General features: G+C 41.2%; 1 protein-coding gene across 7 annotated transcripts in view; it reads right to left on the bottom strand.

The window, feature by feature from the left end:
- The window catches only part of Tnik (TRAF2 and NCK interacting kinase), a 383,074-nt gene extending 368,090 nt beyond the window's left edge, over positions 1-14,984 (bottom strand). For 6 of the 7 annotated variants that reach the window (XM_048814298.1, XM_048814300.1, XM_048814299.1 and 3 more), the window contains exon 1: positions 14,502-14,946. In XM_048814298.1, coding sequence (XP_048670255.1) covers positions 14,502-14,558 — 57 coding nt within the window. In that variant the 5' untranslated portion in view covers positions 14,559-14,946. Of the gene's footprint in view, positions 1-14,501 lie in introns of all 7 variants that reach the window. The other variant, XM_015494269.2, reaches the window with a different exon arrangement.
- Between the last annotated feature and the right edge of the window lie 495 nt (positions 14,985-15,479).

The raw sequence follows: 15,479 nt of genomic DNA, 5'->3' as shown, positions 1-15,479 counted from the left end.
TAAAAAAAAAAAATATATATATATATATATATATATATATATATATATATATATATATATATAAAATAAAATAGGTATTCTGAAATGGCATCTTCAAACTCACTTTTTCCAAAGCACCTTCCCCAAATATTATTCATTAAATAAAATTAGGATATCTGCTCAAGTTGTATATACAGTTGCCTTGACAACCATAATTGCCATCAACCTTCCTCCAAATAAATACACACACAATGTAAGTAGTCTACTTTTCTAAGAAATGTAGATTAAATAACAACATGGGACATTCTTTATGGCTAAGAAAAGTTTATGGGTTGTTCCAAAGAAATTCTGTGGGATTTCTCAGTAAGGAAATCATTTACCTGGTATCAAGATTCCAGACACCCATTCCATTTCCTAGGATTCACAACATAACCCAAAGAACATATCCTTCAAATAAAAGTCGGACTGAAAAAGTTTGTGGGTATGGTTTCTTTTTTTCAGCTTCCAGGCAAAAGTCAGCATCTCCTGGTCTTTAAATTAAAAATCCCTCTAGGCCTATAAGGAAAAATGGGAAATCAACATCAGAAAGATGTACTTTTTTTTTTTTCCAGTACTAGGGAAAGATACAACTTTTTGATCATGGGGATGAAGCTTTTCTGCATCTTGAAAAACCTCACTAAATTAAAAAATATTGGCGCTGGGTGCAATGGCACATGTCTGTAATCCCAGCAACTCGGGAAGCTGAGGCAGGAGGATCTCAAGTTCAAAGCCAGCCTCAGCAACTCAGCAAGACACTGAGCAACTCAGCAAACACTGTCTCTAAATAAAATACCAAAAAGGGATGGGGATGTGGCCGAGTGGTTAAGTGCCCCTGAGTTCAATCCCTGGTGCCAAAAAAAAATTGGCAATACAAAGACCAATTCAGGATTGATCACAGACTCTTTGATCCCTTTTCCTTACAAACAATCCAAATGCACACATAATTAGTGTGGTTTTAAATTCCATATTCCTAAAAATGTGTACCTTCCACAATTTCTTTGAGGCCAAAACCCCTTATGGGAAGCTGCAGTTACCTTTTACAAATCACTAATTCTTACTGTCCAACATTTTCAGACACACTCAAAGTTCTGGAGATATATTCCATGTCGTTCTAAAAGAAATCTGTATTTAGTAAACCAGTTTTATGACCATTTCATTAACACAAGTTTCTTCCACTCATTAACATTATTTTATTACTATATCTCCAAAATCTAGCCCAGTGCTGGTCACACAGCAGTTGCTCAATAAATATCTGCTAAAAGAATAAGTAAACTGGCATGAAAGAAACAAGAGGAGAGAAAACAGTCTTTTAAACATTTATGATAATGGTCTGAGATTATAAAGTGCAACTGAAGGGTTGTGTGTGTGGTCCTGGGTTCAGTCCTTAGCACCAAAAACAAACAAGACCCCACAAGCTTCATAAAGTGCAACTGAATTAACAGGAAGACTTCTTAATACACACAGGTTGCTGGACCCATCCCGAAAGTTTCTGACTCAGGAGGTCAGAGAAGCAGACCTAAGAGCTGATTCAAAGTTGCTGATCTAAGGATGTCCCTTTGAGAACCACTGACTTGGAAGTAAAACTGTAAAGGTAAAGCTCCTACAAAAATCTCAATGCATGGATGAATATTTACTGAGAATCTACAGGCTACAGAGCCCTCTACTCCCTACTGGGTAAGCAGCACAGGTCCTTGCTCCAAACACTATCTAAATTGGCAATGCATGGATATACCTGTAAAGGGACAATACATACACACATGTCCAAAACAGCAAGAAATAATTAGTACAGTCAAACTAAAGATGTTTCATTTCTCCAATGCATTTCTTGATAATGTATCCTACTGTGCAATTTAATCTACTATTCTCAGATAGACATTACCAAACCACAATGCACAGCTTTTCTTCCTTGTACTACCTCACTTCATTTCACTCACTAATGGGAGTTTCATCAGAGGCCAGACACAAAATGTAACGAGGGAGCCCCTTTTAAATCTTATTTATGTTGTTTGTATTTTCACATGTCTAAGCACCAAAGTCATGGTCAACATTCTGTCCTCAGTGATCAGAAATTAAGCTGAGGCATCCATAAAGTACAGCAATAATGTAATCCTGACATTTGGGCTGAACCAAAATGCAAACACAATCCAACAGAACTTCTGACTCTAACTTTCCCATCACTGCAGAGGTTTCTAAGCATTGCTAGCATTAACTTTCAAATGCATACTTTTCTCATGACCCTGCTCTGGATTTAAGTGCATTTATATCCAGATTGCAATCAGAGAAGGTATTTAATTGGATAATGTTTGCAAGTACTTTGAAGATATAAAGTGCCCTATAAATGCTAAATATTATTATTATTATTATTTATATACAGTTTGCAATTACTGCTTACAACCTATCCCACCCACCACTCTGCTATAATTTGATTACAGGCAGTTAAAAAAATACCTAGAGGTAGAAATGATGAAACCATGTCCATGTGAAGTTCTGGATGTATACCCTAGGCATAAATAATTTATAGGCATTTGAAATGGAGGGTTTGGCCATAAAATCCAGTAAATCAAGGGAACTGGCCTCCAGAAAATGTACAGTCATAAAGTTGTGTCAGTTTTAATAGTTTCTTACTTATAAACTGGATAGAAAGTAGACTGTACTCCAAAATACAAGAGTTCTTTTGGTTTCTGAATCTATCTTCTATTTTCTCCATTGTAATCTTAAAATATCTATACTCATATGAAAAACTTAAATTACAACTCAAGATTTTGATGTTAACAACTATCTGACAGATAAAGGGTTGAGTAGGGCCTCTGCAATCATCCTGTTATCTTCTGTGATGATCACAAATTCAGTGATCTCCAATGCTTAGAAAACAGAGACCTCTGAGCCTGATTCCACACCTTTTCCAAACACACTTGCTGGATGTCTAACAAAAAGAATGACAGATTAACTGTAAACATCTCTACGTTTTGTCCAAGGATAAAAATGTTAATCATAAACTGATTCATAAATTATGTTTCACACAACTCCAAGCTGACTCTGGTTACTTAAAACACAGTATCACAAGGAGGAAATGCTTTAGAATAACGCTTACATCACTACAGGGCTATCAAAGAAAACTTGTCCCCAACACCAAATGTGAAAGCCAGAGAGATGATGCCTTAGATAATTATGATGTTATGACAAGGTCTATAAGTCAAAACAGGGTCATGTAAGTCCCTGTGGGCCCTGGCTTTGGGGCCAGTCATAAGCTGGGCCATTCAGTAGCTCTATGACCTGCCTTTGCTAAATTAATTGATGTTTCTAAGCTTTGTGTGTTCATCTGTAAATGATACACATCAACCTCACAAGAAATCAGAGGGTAATTTGACAATTTCAAGAGCCTTAGAGATCAGTCCTGCTGCTTCATTCTAAATTTCATATCTAAGAAATTATCCGAAGGAAAACTACACATACAAAGACTTATGAAAAGGATGTTTATTGAAACATTCTAAGAATTGAAAAGCTAGAAGTAACCTCGAGTCACCAATAGGGGTTGGTGAAATATATTATGATACATCTCAGCAATAAAATGCTAAGCAGTATAAAAGCATATTAGAAATTTCAACATTGAAGTGGACAGAGTTATAGCAGAAACAAGAGTGGTCATGAGGTTATCATTAAAAAGGGGGAATCATTATATTATTCTATTTTTTTTCTTTTTTAGTTGTCAATGGACCTTTATTTTATTTATTTATTTATACATGGTGCTGAGAATCAAATCCAGTGCCTCACACATGCTAAGCAAGAGCTCTACCACTGAGCTACAACCTCAACCCCCTATTCTATTTTTTATAGTAGTTTCATTGAAATTTCATTCACATTTTGTAAAATTCACTCTTTGAAGCGTTCAGGTGACTTCTGGTATACTTACAGAGTTGTACGACAATCCAAACTACCTGATTTAGGGCATAGCGGTCACTCCCACTCTTTCTTTCCATCAGCCCCAGTAACCACTATCACTTTAAGTCTCTGTAGATTTGCCATTTCTTATAAATGGGATCATGCAACATGGTATGGTTTGTTTTTGGCTTCTTTCACTAGTATATTATTCACTCAGGTTGTAGACTGTGTCAGCACTACCTTTTATTGCTGAATAATATTCTACTGTATGGATAAACTACATTTTGTTTTTTCATTAATTAGTTGATGAAACGTTTGGGAGGTTTCTTTTTTGGGACTACAGTAAACATTCTTGTATGAGTTTTTGCTTTTGCTTTTCTTGGATATATACCTAGAAGGAGATTTGCTAGGTCACATCACAACTCTATCTGTATTTAACATTTTGAGAAACTGACAAACCATTTTCCAAAATTCTGTACATTTTACACATTCCCACCTGTAATGTATATAAACGCCAATATTCTGTCTACTTTCACATATATTCAAAAGTCTCTAGGATAAAGAATTTGGGGGTTTTCTTGTTTGTTCATTTTTTTAGCACCCTGGATTGAACTCAGGGGCACTCGACCACTGAGCCACATCCTCAGCCCTATTTTGTATTTTATTTAGAGATAGGGTTTCACTGAGTTGCTTAGTGCCTCACCCTTGCTGAGGCTGGGTTTAAACTTGTGATCTTCCTGACTCAGCCTCCAGAGCCATATAGATAAAGAGTTTTATAAATTATCCCAGAAAAAAAAACAAAACATTAATAGCATGAGGAATGACTGTTCAGTTGTAAAAACACATTGCAGAAAATACATACAATATGAACTTAATTTTTAAAGCTACCTATTTACTTTTGCATAGAACAAACTACTAATCCATATACCAAAGTACATGGATTATGATATCATGGTTATCCTAAGAATTACAAATTTGGATGATATGGGAACTTTTTGCCTTTTCTTCATTTTCTAAATTTTCTTCAATGATTATGCATTGCTTTTATTATGAGAAGAAAAATATTTTTGTTTTTTTTAAATATTTATTTTTCTTTAGTTGTAGATGGACACAATACCTTTATTTTATTTATTTATTCATTTTTATGTGGTGCTGAGGATCAAACCCAGGGCCTCACATGTGCCAACCAAGTACTCTATCACTGAGCCACAACCCTAGTCCCTTGTTTCTTAATTAAACAAATTTTTAACAATTCAGTAGTCTTAGCTCTCATTTACTTTGGTTTCCCAGGCCCCCCTGCAGCCCCAGAGGTCATTCTGGTCACTCACTCCGGTTAGGATCCTATATATATTTCAAGCTCCTACAGTTGGGTTCTCAGCACACAGAATCTTAACTTTTTAATTGTACATCAAAGACTTTGCCATTTACCTATCCTGACTGAGTTGTGCTCTCCTTTACCACCTACTGACTACCAGATTGTCTTAAGAGTGTTTTATACGTTCAAGCAACTTGACCATCTTTGTAGCCATTGTTTTTCAGGCTTATTTTTGTATGGTGAGAATAACTGCTTCACTCAAATGGCTAGGGTGTTCACAGCCCCACTGAGTGGTATGTCACAACAGGACCTAGCTCGGTCTTCAACAAGACAAGGAACTTCTCTTACCCCCAACTTCTAAGTACAAAAGGAATAAGTTAGATCATTAAACCCTAGAAGACAGACAAATAGATAAGATATAAAGAGCAAGATACACAAATGCAGTCACTTTTTTTATACCTTTATTTTATTTATTTATTTTTATGTGGTACTGAGGATCAAACCCAGTGCCTCACACACTCCAGGCAAGTGCTCTACCACTGAACCACAGCCCCAACTCCACAATCCCCTGCTGATTTTCATTTTACTCCTCCTTAGCTCAATGATCTAATGACTTAATCCTATTTACAGCTTTTATCAGAAGCTGCTAAAACCAATTTTCTGCAGGTATGAGGTATAATAAATAAATAACATCCCTTTTAAATTAATTAATTTCATTCATTCAACTGATATTTACTTAATCAATTTTTATCACAAGCCATGCACAGTTCTAAACACCAGAAACTATGCAGGCACACAAGCAAGATCCAGTGGAGGAAGACAAAATTTTATCTTAAATTTCAGATACTCATAACTGCTTTAAAGACAATAAAACACTGGAATAGGATGGCTACAGGGTAGGAGGGAATGTTAATTTAGTGATATGTATCAAAGAAAGCCTCTCCCTGTGATAGCTTCCACAAGGGACTTCAATGACACCCGCCTCCTGGTATTAATGTTCCCACACAGCCACAGAATAAAGCTGACCTGGATTACCCACAAAATTGGGTGGAAATCATGGTATATGATTTCCAATGCTAGATCATAAAGACTGTGTTGCCTCTGCTTTGCTTTCTTGGAATGCTCTGTCCAGGGAGAGGCAGCACCATACCATAAAGATGTTCAAGCAGCCCATGGAAGGGCCTCCTGCCAACAGTCAGTATCACATGCGTAAACCATCTTAGAAAGAGGTTCTCAAGCCTGAGCTGAGTGCTCAGAACCCTCAAGCCAAAACCACCAGGTAAGCCACTTCAGAATTCCTGACGCACTGAAATGGTGAAATAACAAATGGTTATAGTTGCTTTAAACCACTAAGTCTGGGGGTCATTTGTTAATGCAGCACTAGATAAGTAATAATATAGGAGCATCTGATCTGAAACCCAAAAAACAAGATGAAGCCCTCCATGCGAAAATTTGGTGAGAATATTTCCTGGCATGGAGAACTACAATTCCAGCCACTAGTGGTCCCTGATGATCATGTGCTGAGTGACTGTACACCTGAAGAAATCAATGAATGAATGCTGGACACCTACCTTATCCTTCAGTTAATCACATTTCACAGAATCATAGAATAGGGGACTGCTTCCAAATTTACACTGCACCCAGACTTGTACTTCTAATACATTAATCAAACAAACACTAGTATCGTATATATATATATAATGTACTGTTAAAATTCTACAAATTTTCAGCTTGATGCACACTGCCAATGTTCTGATTTCACTAATCAGAGAGAGAGTACTTAATATCTTATCCTTACTTCATTCAGAGTCTAAATAAAAGTCATCATCAGTTCTTGGTCCGATTACTCCATTTTCAAAGACCAGAATTAAATTTTTTTTTCATTTTTTAAAATCTTTTTTTATTTGTTCTAATTAGCTATACATGACAGTAGTCTTTCTTATATCTATTATTTTTATGTGGTGCTAAGGATTGAACTCAATGCCTCACACATCCTAGGCAAGCACTCTACCACTGAGCTACAACAGAATGACATTTTAAATAATAAATCAGAATCCATACTGGAAAAAAATAACTCACCTAAAAATGAGACAAGATATTACTTTTCAATGGTAATTCCTGGTTTTCTGTGGTGCTTAGCTTGCAGTATCTAGGAGTCTCCTAGAATAAGAATCCTTAGTTCTGCCTCTGGCTTCTTTACATATCCCAGATTTTATCACAGAAGAATAACAACTTTAGAAGTCACCGCCAGCATTTTCTGGTCCAAACCATTCCTCTTACATGTGAATATACTAAGGTTCTGAGGGTGAGGGGTCAGAGCCAGCACTCCAGGTAACTCCCAGATGGTATCTCTCCTATTTTATTGTATAAAATTTTTCCAACCAACTCTATCAAGATAAAAACTCAAGGTCATCCTCCAGTGGGGAAATGTACAGGTATAGTCCTTCCCACCCTCTAATATTATTTAATAAAAATAGTAGTCACAAACATTAAGAGGACAGTAAAAAGACTGAAATACCCTACACACACACACACACACACACACACACACACCCCACTGGCTTTGAGAGTCTAACCCAGAGCACTAAGTCTCCCAAAACTCAAAATATGGGGGCTGGGGTTGTGGCTCAATGGTAAAGTGCTCGTCTCAAATGGGTGAGGCACTGGTTTGATCCTCAGCACCACACAAAAATAAATAAAATAAAGGTATTGTGTCCATCTACAACTGAAAAAAATATATTTTTTAAAAAACTCAAAATATGGACACAATGGAAGCAATTTTCCAGGCAGCACCACCTCCAGCCTTTCTAAAAGGGCTGCACATTATGTATTTCGCTTGTTTGATATTTATTTATTGAGCACCTGCTGTGAAAAACTCACTGGTAGGGATCCCTAAGAAAATCAAATATGCACGTTGCCTTCATGAAGCTTACTGTGTATTAGTGAATAGAATCCAAGAGAGAAAGTTCTGTGTTTTAGGAAAGAGGTGTGAGGTCAGTTCTGAGAGAGTCTGTAAGTGGGAGGGAGAACATCTCTCTGAGAGAAACCAGGGAAAACTGTATGGAAAAGGTGGCCTATGAGTGTTTACTTTACAGTAGCAGGTGCAGAAAAGGAAAATAAGGTAGGACGCCCCCTAAAGAGCATGCATGGGAAGAAGGAGGTTGCCCCCTGGGGTAGTGAAGGAGTGATCATTATTACAACAGCAGAGCTTGGTGGGAGATTGAGCTGACTTACAGCTGGTCCTGATACCAAGCTCTAGTCTTTGGACTGTAGACTGAAGAGTCAGGGAAGACCTTGAAAAAAGAAATAGCCAGACTGAAACCCTACTTTGGCTTCAGTGTACAAGAGGCACTAGTGAGTAGAAGGCTAGGGGTAGAGACATAGGAAATAGGTCTTATCACAAATGCTCCCAGGGGAAGAGTAACAACAGCAGATGAATCGAAGAAAAAGACAAGGAGACCCATGCAAAAGATACTAAGAAAGGACTTTAAAGGTTGGGAGGAAATACAAAAACATTTTCAGAATTTAGGGGCACCTTCTTGAGAACAGCCATCATCCTGGGCATGTTTTATAAAATAAATAAATAAATAAAAAAGGTGGATAGAATCATCTGTCTCTAGAGGGAAATAAACTTCCAAACAGAATGGAAGAATTTTCAAGCAGAATTCATCCAACATTATCTACTTAAGTCCTCCCTCTCTCTCCACTAGGAACTTTATTTTTATATGCAGAGAATAACATTTCATTCAAAAAAAAAATATCATAGAGATTCTCTTGAATTCTCAGCACACTACTAACAAACTAGTTTAGGTCCTATTCTCAGAGAACTACTTCCCCCACAGGATGGAAGAACCAATTTGACATTAAAGCATCTTTCAGACTCAAGTTATCCCAAATTCTATCAGAAACAGAATCAGTATGGTTGTGCTCAGCTGGGCATGGCAACCACTATTCAATCACAGCAGCCCTGGCTGGGTGGACATTAGAACCACCATGACTGGAAGAAGGAATCGTGTTGAAACCAGAAGGCACAAAAGATGCATTCTAGAAGTGAAAGAAGGCCTCGCTAGAAAGACTCAAAATTACAAGATTTCAAGAGTCTTAGAAATAAGGGGGCAAAATGAGATATGTCCAAGAAGGAAAAATAATGGATATTTTTTCCAGAAAATATTTCATGACCTCCTAAGTAGATAACTATTCAGACAACAAACCATGACTTAAATCAGCTTTTATACTAAATATTACTGCAATTAGTAATGAATACTGAAAATGCTTATGCATATTTCTCTGATGTTCTGATAACTACTGATACACCCTATTTTATTTCAAGGCAGTTTCACTGCAAAGAAAACACCTGTTTAACACCTCTGAAAAACAACAAATACATCTAAAGAAAAACTGCCATGCTGTTGTTGTCTGAAGATACTGTTATCTCATCAATTTGTGTAACTTTACTGAAATCTCATTTTAGACCAAATTTAATTAAGTGCTCTGGGGTAATGAATTAATAATGTTTCAAGATTTCTTTAAGACCCAGGAGACCTCTGACCAGGCTTTAAGTACTGGGCTATTAGTGTTATCATTTTAGGTGTCCACCTCATCCTCCTAGAAAAAGAAAAGAAACACTTTGAAAAGGCCCAGGCATTTAATAAAATTGCTTGCACTTGAATAACAGATCACCTACAAAGAGAAAAAAAAAAAGAAAGACAGAAGAAGATTTGAATGAATAATGCCCGATAGTTGATACTAGCTCAGAAATATGGTAATCTCCAAAAAGCTTCTGAGCCAAGCTTACCTCACATGCAATGAATGCTGATACCCAAGGCTAAGCTCAACTGAGGACATCAGAGAAACATACAAGGTCAGATTGGCACATAAAACGGAACAGGCAACCAAGGTCTACTGAGGTGCTACTGAAAAGAGGCCCCTTCTGATACCTTTTTCCCAGGATCATTTTCTATTAGGTGCAATCACCAGGATCAAATGTTGGTGGAATCAAGTTCCCCCAAAAAGTTCTACCTAACATGGAATAGCACATTTGTATGGTGTGCTGGGCTTTTGAAAGCATTGCCATGAATATTTGATATTTTGAAACCAGTGCACAAGGAAGGCAAGCAGTTGTGATCATTTCCATTTTTAGGTTGACTAAGAAGATGTGGACACAGAACCCAAAGCTAGTGCTCATTCTACTCCATTCGCTTATACATTCACTCCCACATTCATTCATTTATCTAACTAACGGGGTCTTGGCACTCAAAGATGACCCCGTGGGCCATAAGCAAGCCCACAGTCTGGTGAGGAGACAGAAAGAAAACGTCACACCATTGATAACACAAGCATAAAAAGTGTAGTTAAGAATGTGTGCAAGATTCCAGATATGGTCAATGCTTAAATCTGGGTTTTGATGGAGAAAGGAACAGTTAGGCCCAAAAAGAAGTGAGGGGTTCGGGGAAAGACAAGTGTAGGTCATCTAATTCTATTCAAATAGAAAAGTATGTGTGAGCCCTGGCAGAAGCCAAGAGTATGAGATCAGCAGTGGCCAAATCCTGGCCTTGAATGCCTTACCCCGTGGGCCAAGCTAAAGACAGCCAAGATGCTCAGGTTCAGAAATATTTTAATCTTCAAAAAGCTGTCTGGGCTGAGCTCACCTCATGTGCAATAAAGCATCCTGGTGGCAAGTTTCATCTTTTAATATCATGATGTCTTGAAGCAAGAATGACTCAAGGCCCAGGTTTGAATGAGTAAATTGTTTGCTGTAGCCTATGTATGTATACACACATTTCCATACACCCACATGGATAGAGTTTATATCCATAATACTATATATAATATCCGTATCCACATAGATTGTACAAAACATCCACAGACTCCATAAACCTCTCGTGTAGACATCTGAATAACGTGTGTGTCTAGACTGACCCCTTGGGACATGTTCAGATGGAGATGGGTTACTAGGAGAGGCTACCCGTGCAGGACAGCCATCTGCCTTGTATCATTCAGTCATCTGCCTGCAAAGGAAGCACGGAGAGGAGGGGGACAAAATGAATTTCAGAGGTGCATTAAAGCTCCATGGTTATCTGTATTACCAATTTACTTGCATGAAGCAGTTTCCCTTCTGCATAAATAAAATTCCATCACCCCACTGAAATTATTCCTCTCTGCCATTTTTTGGTGCTCAGGCAGAAAATGTATTATTGATTTCTGATTCAGCCGCAGACAACGTGACTTAGAGCAAAGAGCACTGAATAAAGAGTCAGAAAACCTAGAATCTCTCCTCAAACCATTCTTCTTACCTCCCCTAATCCCCATCCCCCCAACCCCTGTGGCTGTGGACATAGAGCAACAGACTTCACCTCTCTGGGTTTCTCCTTCCCGTGTGTTAAATGTAAGGTGTGGCAGAGCAATCTACAATTTTCTTTCAGTTCTAAATCTGTGAAAATATCTCCACCCCCAAGATTCAGTTTCATGAGTTCTAAAAATCAAGACTAAAATTGAATTCTGATTATTTTCTAACCAAAAAAGACCCAGCTTCGTTTTACTTTTAAAACCCATCCAAATCTTGCATAATTTAAATGATCAGTACTGTCACTGGTTGTTCTGGTTTGAATTATGCATTGTTCCTATTTGGGGAAAATTTAGACTGGGTCCAGTCTAGGATCACTGGCTGAGAACAATAAGCCCCCAAAGTGAGAAAGATAAGGCCTCTCCAGACAGGATCTCTTTTTTAATGCATTGAGCCCAGGGTTTACAAAAAGAGCATTGATTGTGTACATTAAAGAGCCACCGAAACAGCAAGGGACTGGTAAGGCCTCAGCAAATTCTCCTAGAAGCCACTGACCTTGGCTGCATTTCAGGGGTCAGGCACTCACTCCCCAGGAGGTACTCAGCAGGCAGGCCTTATGGAGGGCTAAGGGACAAATCAGACTTCTCATCTACATGAGCCCACCTCTCCAAATTTGAGGAGGCAGAGATGATCACCCTCTGATTTGTGGAAATCACCTCTGGCCTTTGGAGCCACACTGGCCTGCACACAAGGCTGGTGGAAGACCCCATCCCTGCGGGGAGCAAATATCTGCACACCATCATTTAAGTCTTCCTGCCAGCAGTCACTGGGATAAACTGCCTTCCCTCTTAGTACATCTCCAGGCAGGCAGAGAACTAAGCCAGCAGCTCAGGCCACAAAGAACAATTTCCGTGAATCATGCAAAGATATATTTTCAAAATACAGATTACCAGGGTACAGGTTTTCCCAATGAGAAATGCCTTCAAGGTGGGCCCAGGAGTCTTCATGGTTACTCTTAAGCCTACAGGCAGGCACTGTGTCTGGTGTCTCAGAAAACCTCAGCCAACAGAAAGCCCACAAGAGACAAGTCCCAGCTCAACTTAAAATCACATCAGAGTGCTTTCCATTTAGGAATAATGTCCAGATTGCAGCTCAGGGGAATCACTGCAAACCTTGCTCATTGTTCAGACCCCCTTCCCCTTTGCCACTCCCCTCCTCCCCAAGTCCCAGTCATCCATCCACCCGATTAACATCAACCCGCCAGCAGCAACTCCCATCCAGAAAGTAGGGCAAGTGAACACACACAGTCCCTAAAGCAGGAAGCCACAAACTGGTCCAAAGCACCCACCCTGTTACCAACCCCACTCCTAGCTGCCCAGAGGGCAAGGGTTCTGGATGTGGTATTCCGGCACCAAGAAAACAGCCGGCTTACTATAATAATGCATGAATGAGCTTTGGCAACACAACTATCAGAACAGCCCATGTCAAATGACATCCTGTTTCTTCTCAACTCCAGCACTGCCTTGCTAAAACCTCAACTCCTGGACCAACCGATTAAGGGGAAGGGGAAAAGGACTAGAAAAAGAGGTCGGGGAAGAGGTTTATGGAGACTAAAGAAAAAGTAACACTTTGATTAGAGAGGTAGCTCTTTCAAATATCCAGGGAGAGGTAATGTCAGAAGAAACATTAGACATTCAGGTAAATGGCCCCAAGATTCAGCATCAATCTAACAATGTATTCCTCCGGAGGGCAAGTGAACTTCCACCCCTACTGCCTGTCTCAGCGACCACAGAGCCACCATGGACTGGGTTTCACCCCTCTATACATCAAGTACATGCACTTGCTATTTTCTTTTTAATTTTATTTTTTTTGGTTCATGAGAGGAAGACACCGTCCCCAGATTGGTGTCCAATATTTCTCAGATTCCGGCTGCTCCCACCACCGCCACCCCTCACCCCCTTCCTAGCAGGCAACATCTAATTAAAATGGCAAGAAAGCACAGCCCCCTTCCCCGAAGGAGTGTGTTGGGATCCGGGGTTGGGGGTGGGGAAATGTGGAGGCTGCACTGGGATTCCTGGTGTTCTGATCTCAAAACAACAGCAAAATGGATTCTGTATCAGTGATGTCTTAGTCAATACAATGAAAAGCGTCTGAGGTAATTTACGTGAAGGTAAACGCGAAGCAGCGGGGCAGGGAGAAGGGAGGTGCTCTACCAAAGAATGGCCACAGACACGGGGAAAACACACACACACACACACTCACACACTCACACACTCCAGGGAGTTCCGGTCTGATTGGGAGAGAACTGAAAACACATCCCTTTCACCTGCTTAAGTTCAGCCATAAAACTGAAATGTCACAGTCACAAAGTCGGAAAGCACAGGCAGGGCTGAGTTAAAACCATAAATAAAGGTGAGTGGCAGACTGGCATTTCAGCGAGCTCTGAGAGGGAGCCAGGGTGGGAGGCAGAAAAGGGGGAGGGGGACGCAGTTGCCATCTACAAGACCCGCATAGCAAAAACTACCCCCTTGGAGCGGTGGGTTCGGCTTGGCGGGGACGGGAGGCTCACAATGTCATCTTGCAGGTAGCTGGAAAACCTGAGGGGCCAGTGGCTTTATTCACGCGGTTATTCATTTTGCCGAAAGGGACAGTTGGGTCTCCCGCCTTAGCAAGAGACGGCTGCCCAGGGCGTGTACACACACACACACACCACGAGCCTTTCATTTTAATGCTCTTACACCGGTCTAATTTGAAATTGGCATAAGCTTCCCGAGCTCTCGGGGAGCATCGGCCACAGCCAGAGGAGAAAACGTACTGCACAGCCCCTGCCATAGGGGCTCAGCCAGGAGCACCTCAGCAACCCCCGAATCAAAATCCGAATGCAGGTTCCCTCGGGGTTGCATTCTTCCGCTGCTGCCCACCATCCCCAGCCCCAGTCCACTCACCGAGCCCACTCTCCCTGCCCCAAACCACTGGAAAGAAATCAGAAAGCACGTTTCTGCTCACCCTCAGAGCCGAGAGATCGATTTCATCCAGGCTGCGAGCCGGGGAGTCGCTCGCCATGTCTACTTCTTCGCCGGAGAAATGGACCAAAACCACCCCGAAGCTTCTCCCTTGGAAATTCCACCTTGGTCTATTTCACTCGCGTCCTCATGCGGGTGTCGCCCCAGAGGCCCCGGGCCAAACCTCCCCCGCCCACCCCAGCCCCACAGAGCCTGAGCACGATCCTCCGCGCGTCTGTCCGCGGGTCCGGGAGCCCAACCTGCACAGATCTCCAAGCCCGGAGCCGCGGTGCGTGTGGGCTGCGCGCCCTGATCGGCTAAGGGCGCTGGGGCTGCGTGGGTGTATTTAAATGGGACATGCTTCTTTGCTTGTGCGTGGATGGCGGCTGCATTGGCTGTTATAATGAGACACATCAACTCCTCCACTCAGCTGGGGGGGTGGGGGTGGAGAACCACACAGAACTGTCTATCACCGCTTCCTGGGAGGAGTAAAAGCGGGGGGAGGCGGAGGAGGCGTGGTCTCCGACTGGGGAGAGGCCACGCTTCCTGACCCCGTCCCTCTGCACTAGCGTGGATTGGGGGAGGGGCGCGCGCCCTTTCCGCCCAAGCTTCTGCGGGCTAATGGGGATGGATCGGAAGAGCTGTTCCTGAACCTAGGCGTGCTTATCGCAAGGACTCAAGCTCTATTTTTGTGTGTCCGATTTATGCACTGCAGCAAAATGGCCCTTCAGCCGCATTTTGGGGGTTCTCGGAGGGGTTCGAATGCTCTAGCGCTGAAAAAGAAGCCTGAGAAAAAAAAGAACGACGCCCTCCCTCCCCATTAATTATTTGTGGGGCTGGAGTAAGGCGGGCTGGTGCAACCGGTGCATATAAGGACTTGTGTGCAGGGAAGGGGATCCGCCTCCAGACGCGGAACGAGTGGGGGAGAAGCGCACACGCAGGGCGCGCAGCCTGGCGCTTCGGCAGTGTGTAGCGGACGCGG

This window comes from Marmota marmota, unplaced genomic scaffold (assembly GCF_001458135.2).
Source record: "Marmota marmota marmota unplaced genomic scaffold, marMar, whole genome shotgun sequence".
Lineage (NCBI taxonomy): Eukaryota > Metazoa > Chordata > Mammalia > Rodentia > Sciuridae > Marmota > Marmota marmota.
Note: the sequence above shows the minus strand (reverse complement) of the source record. Positions and strands in the feature narration are given on the sequence as shown.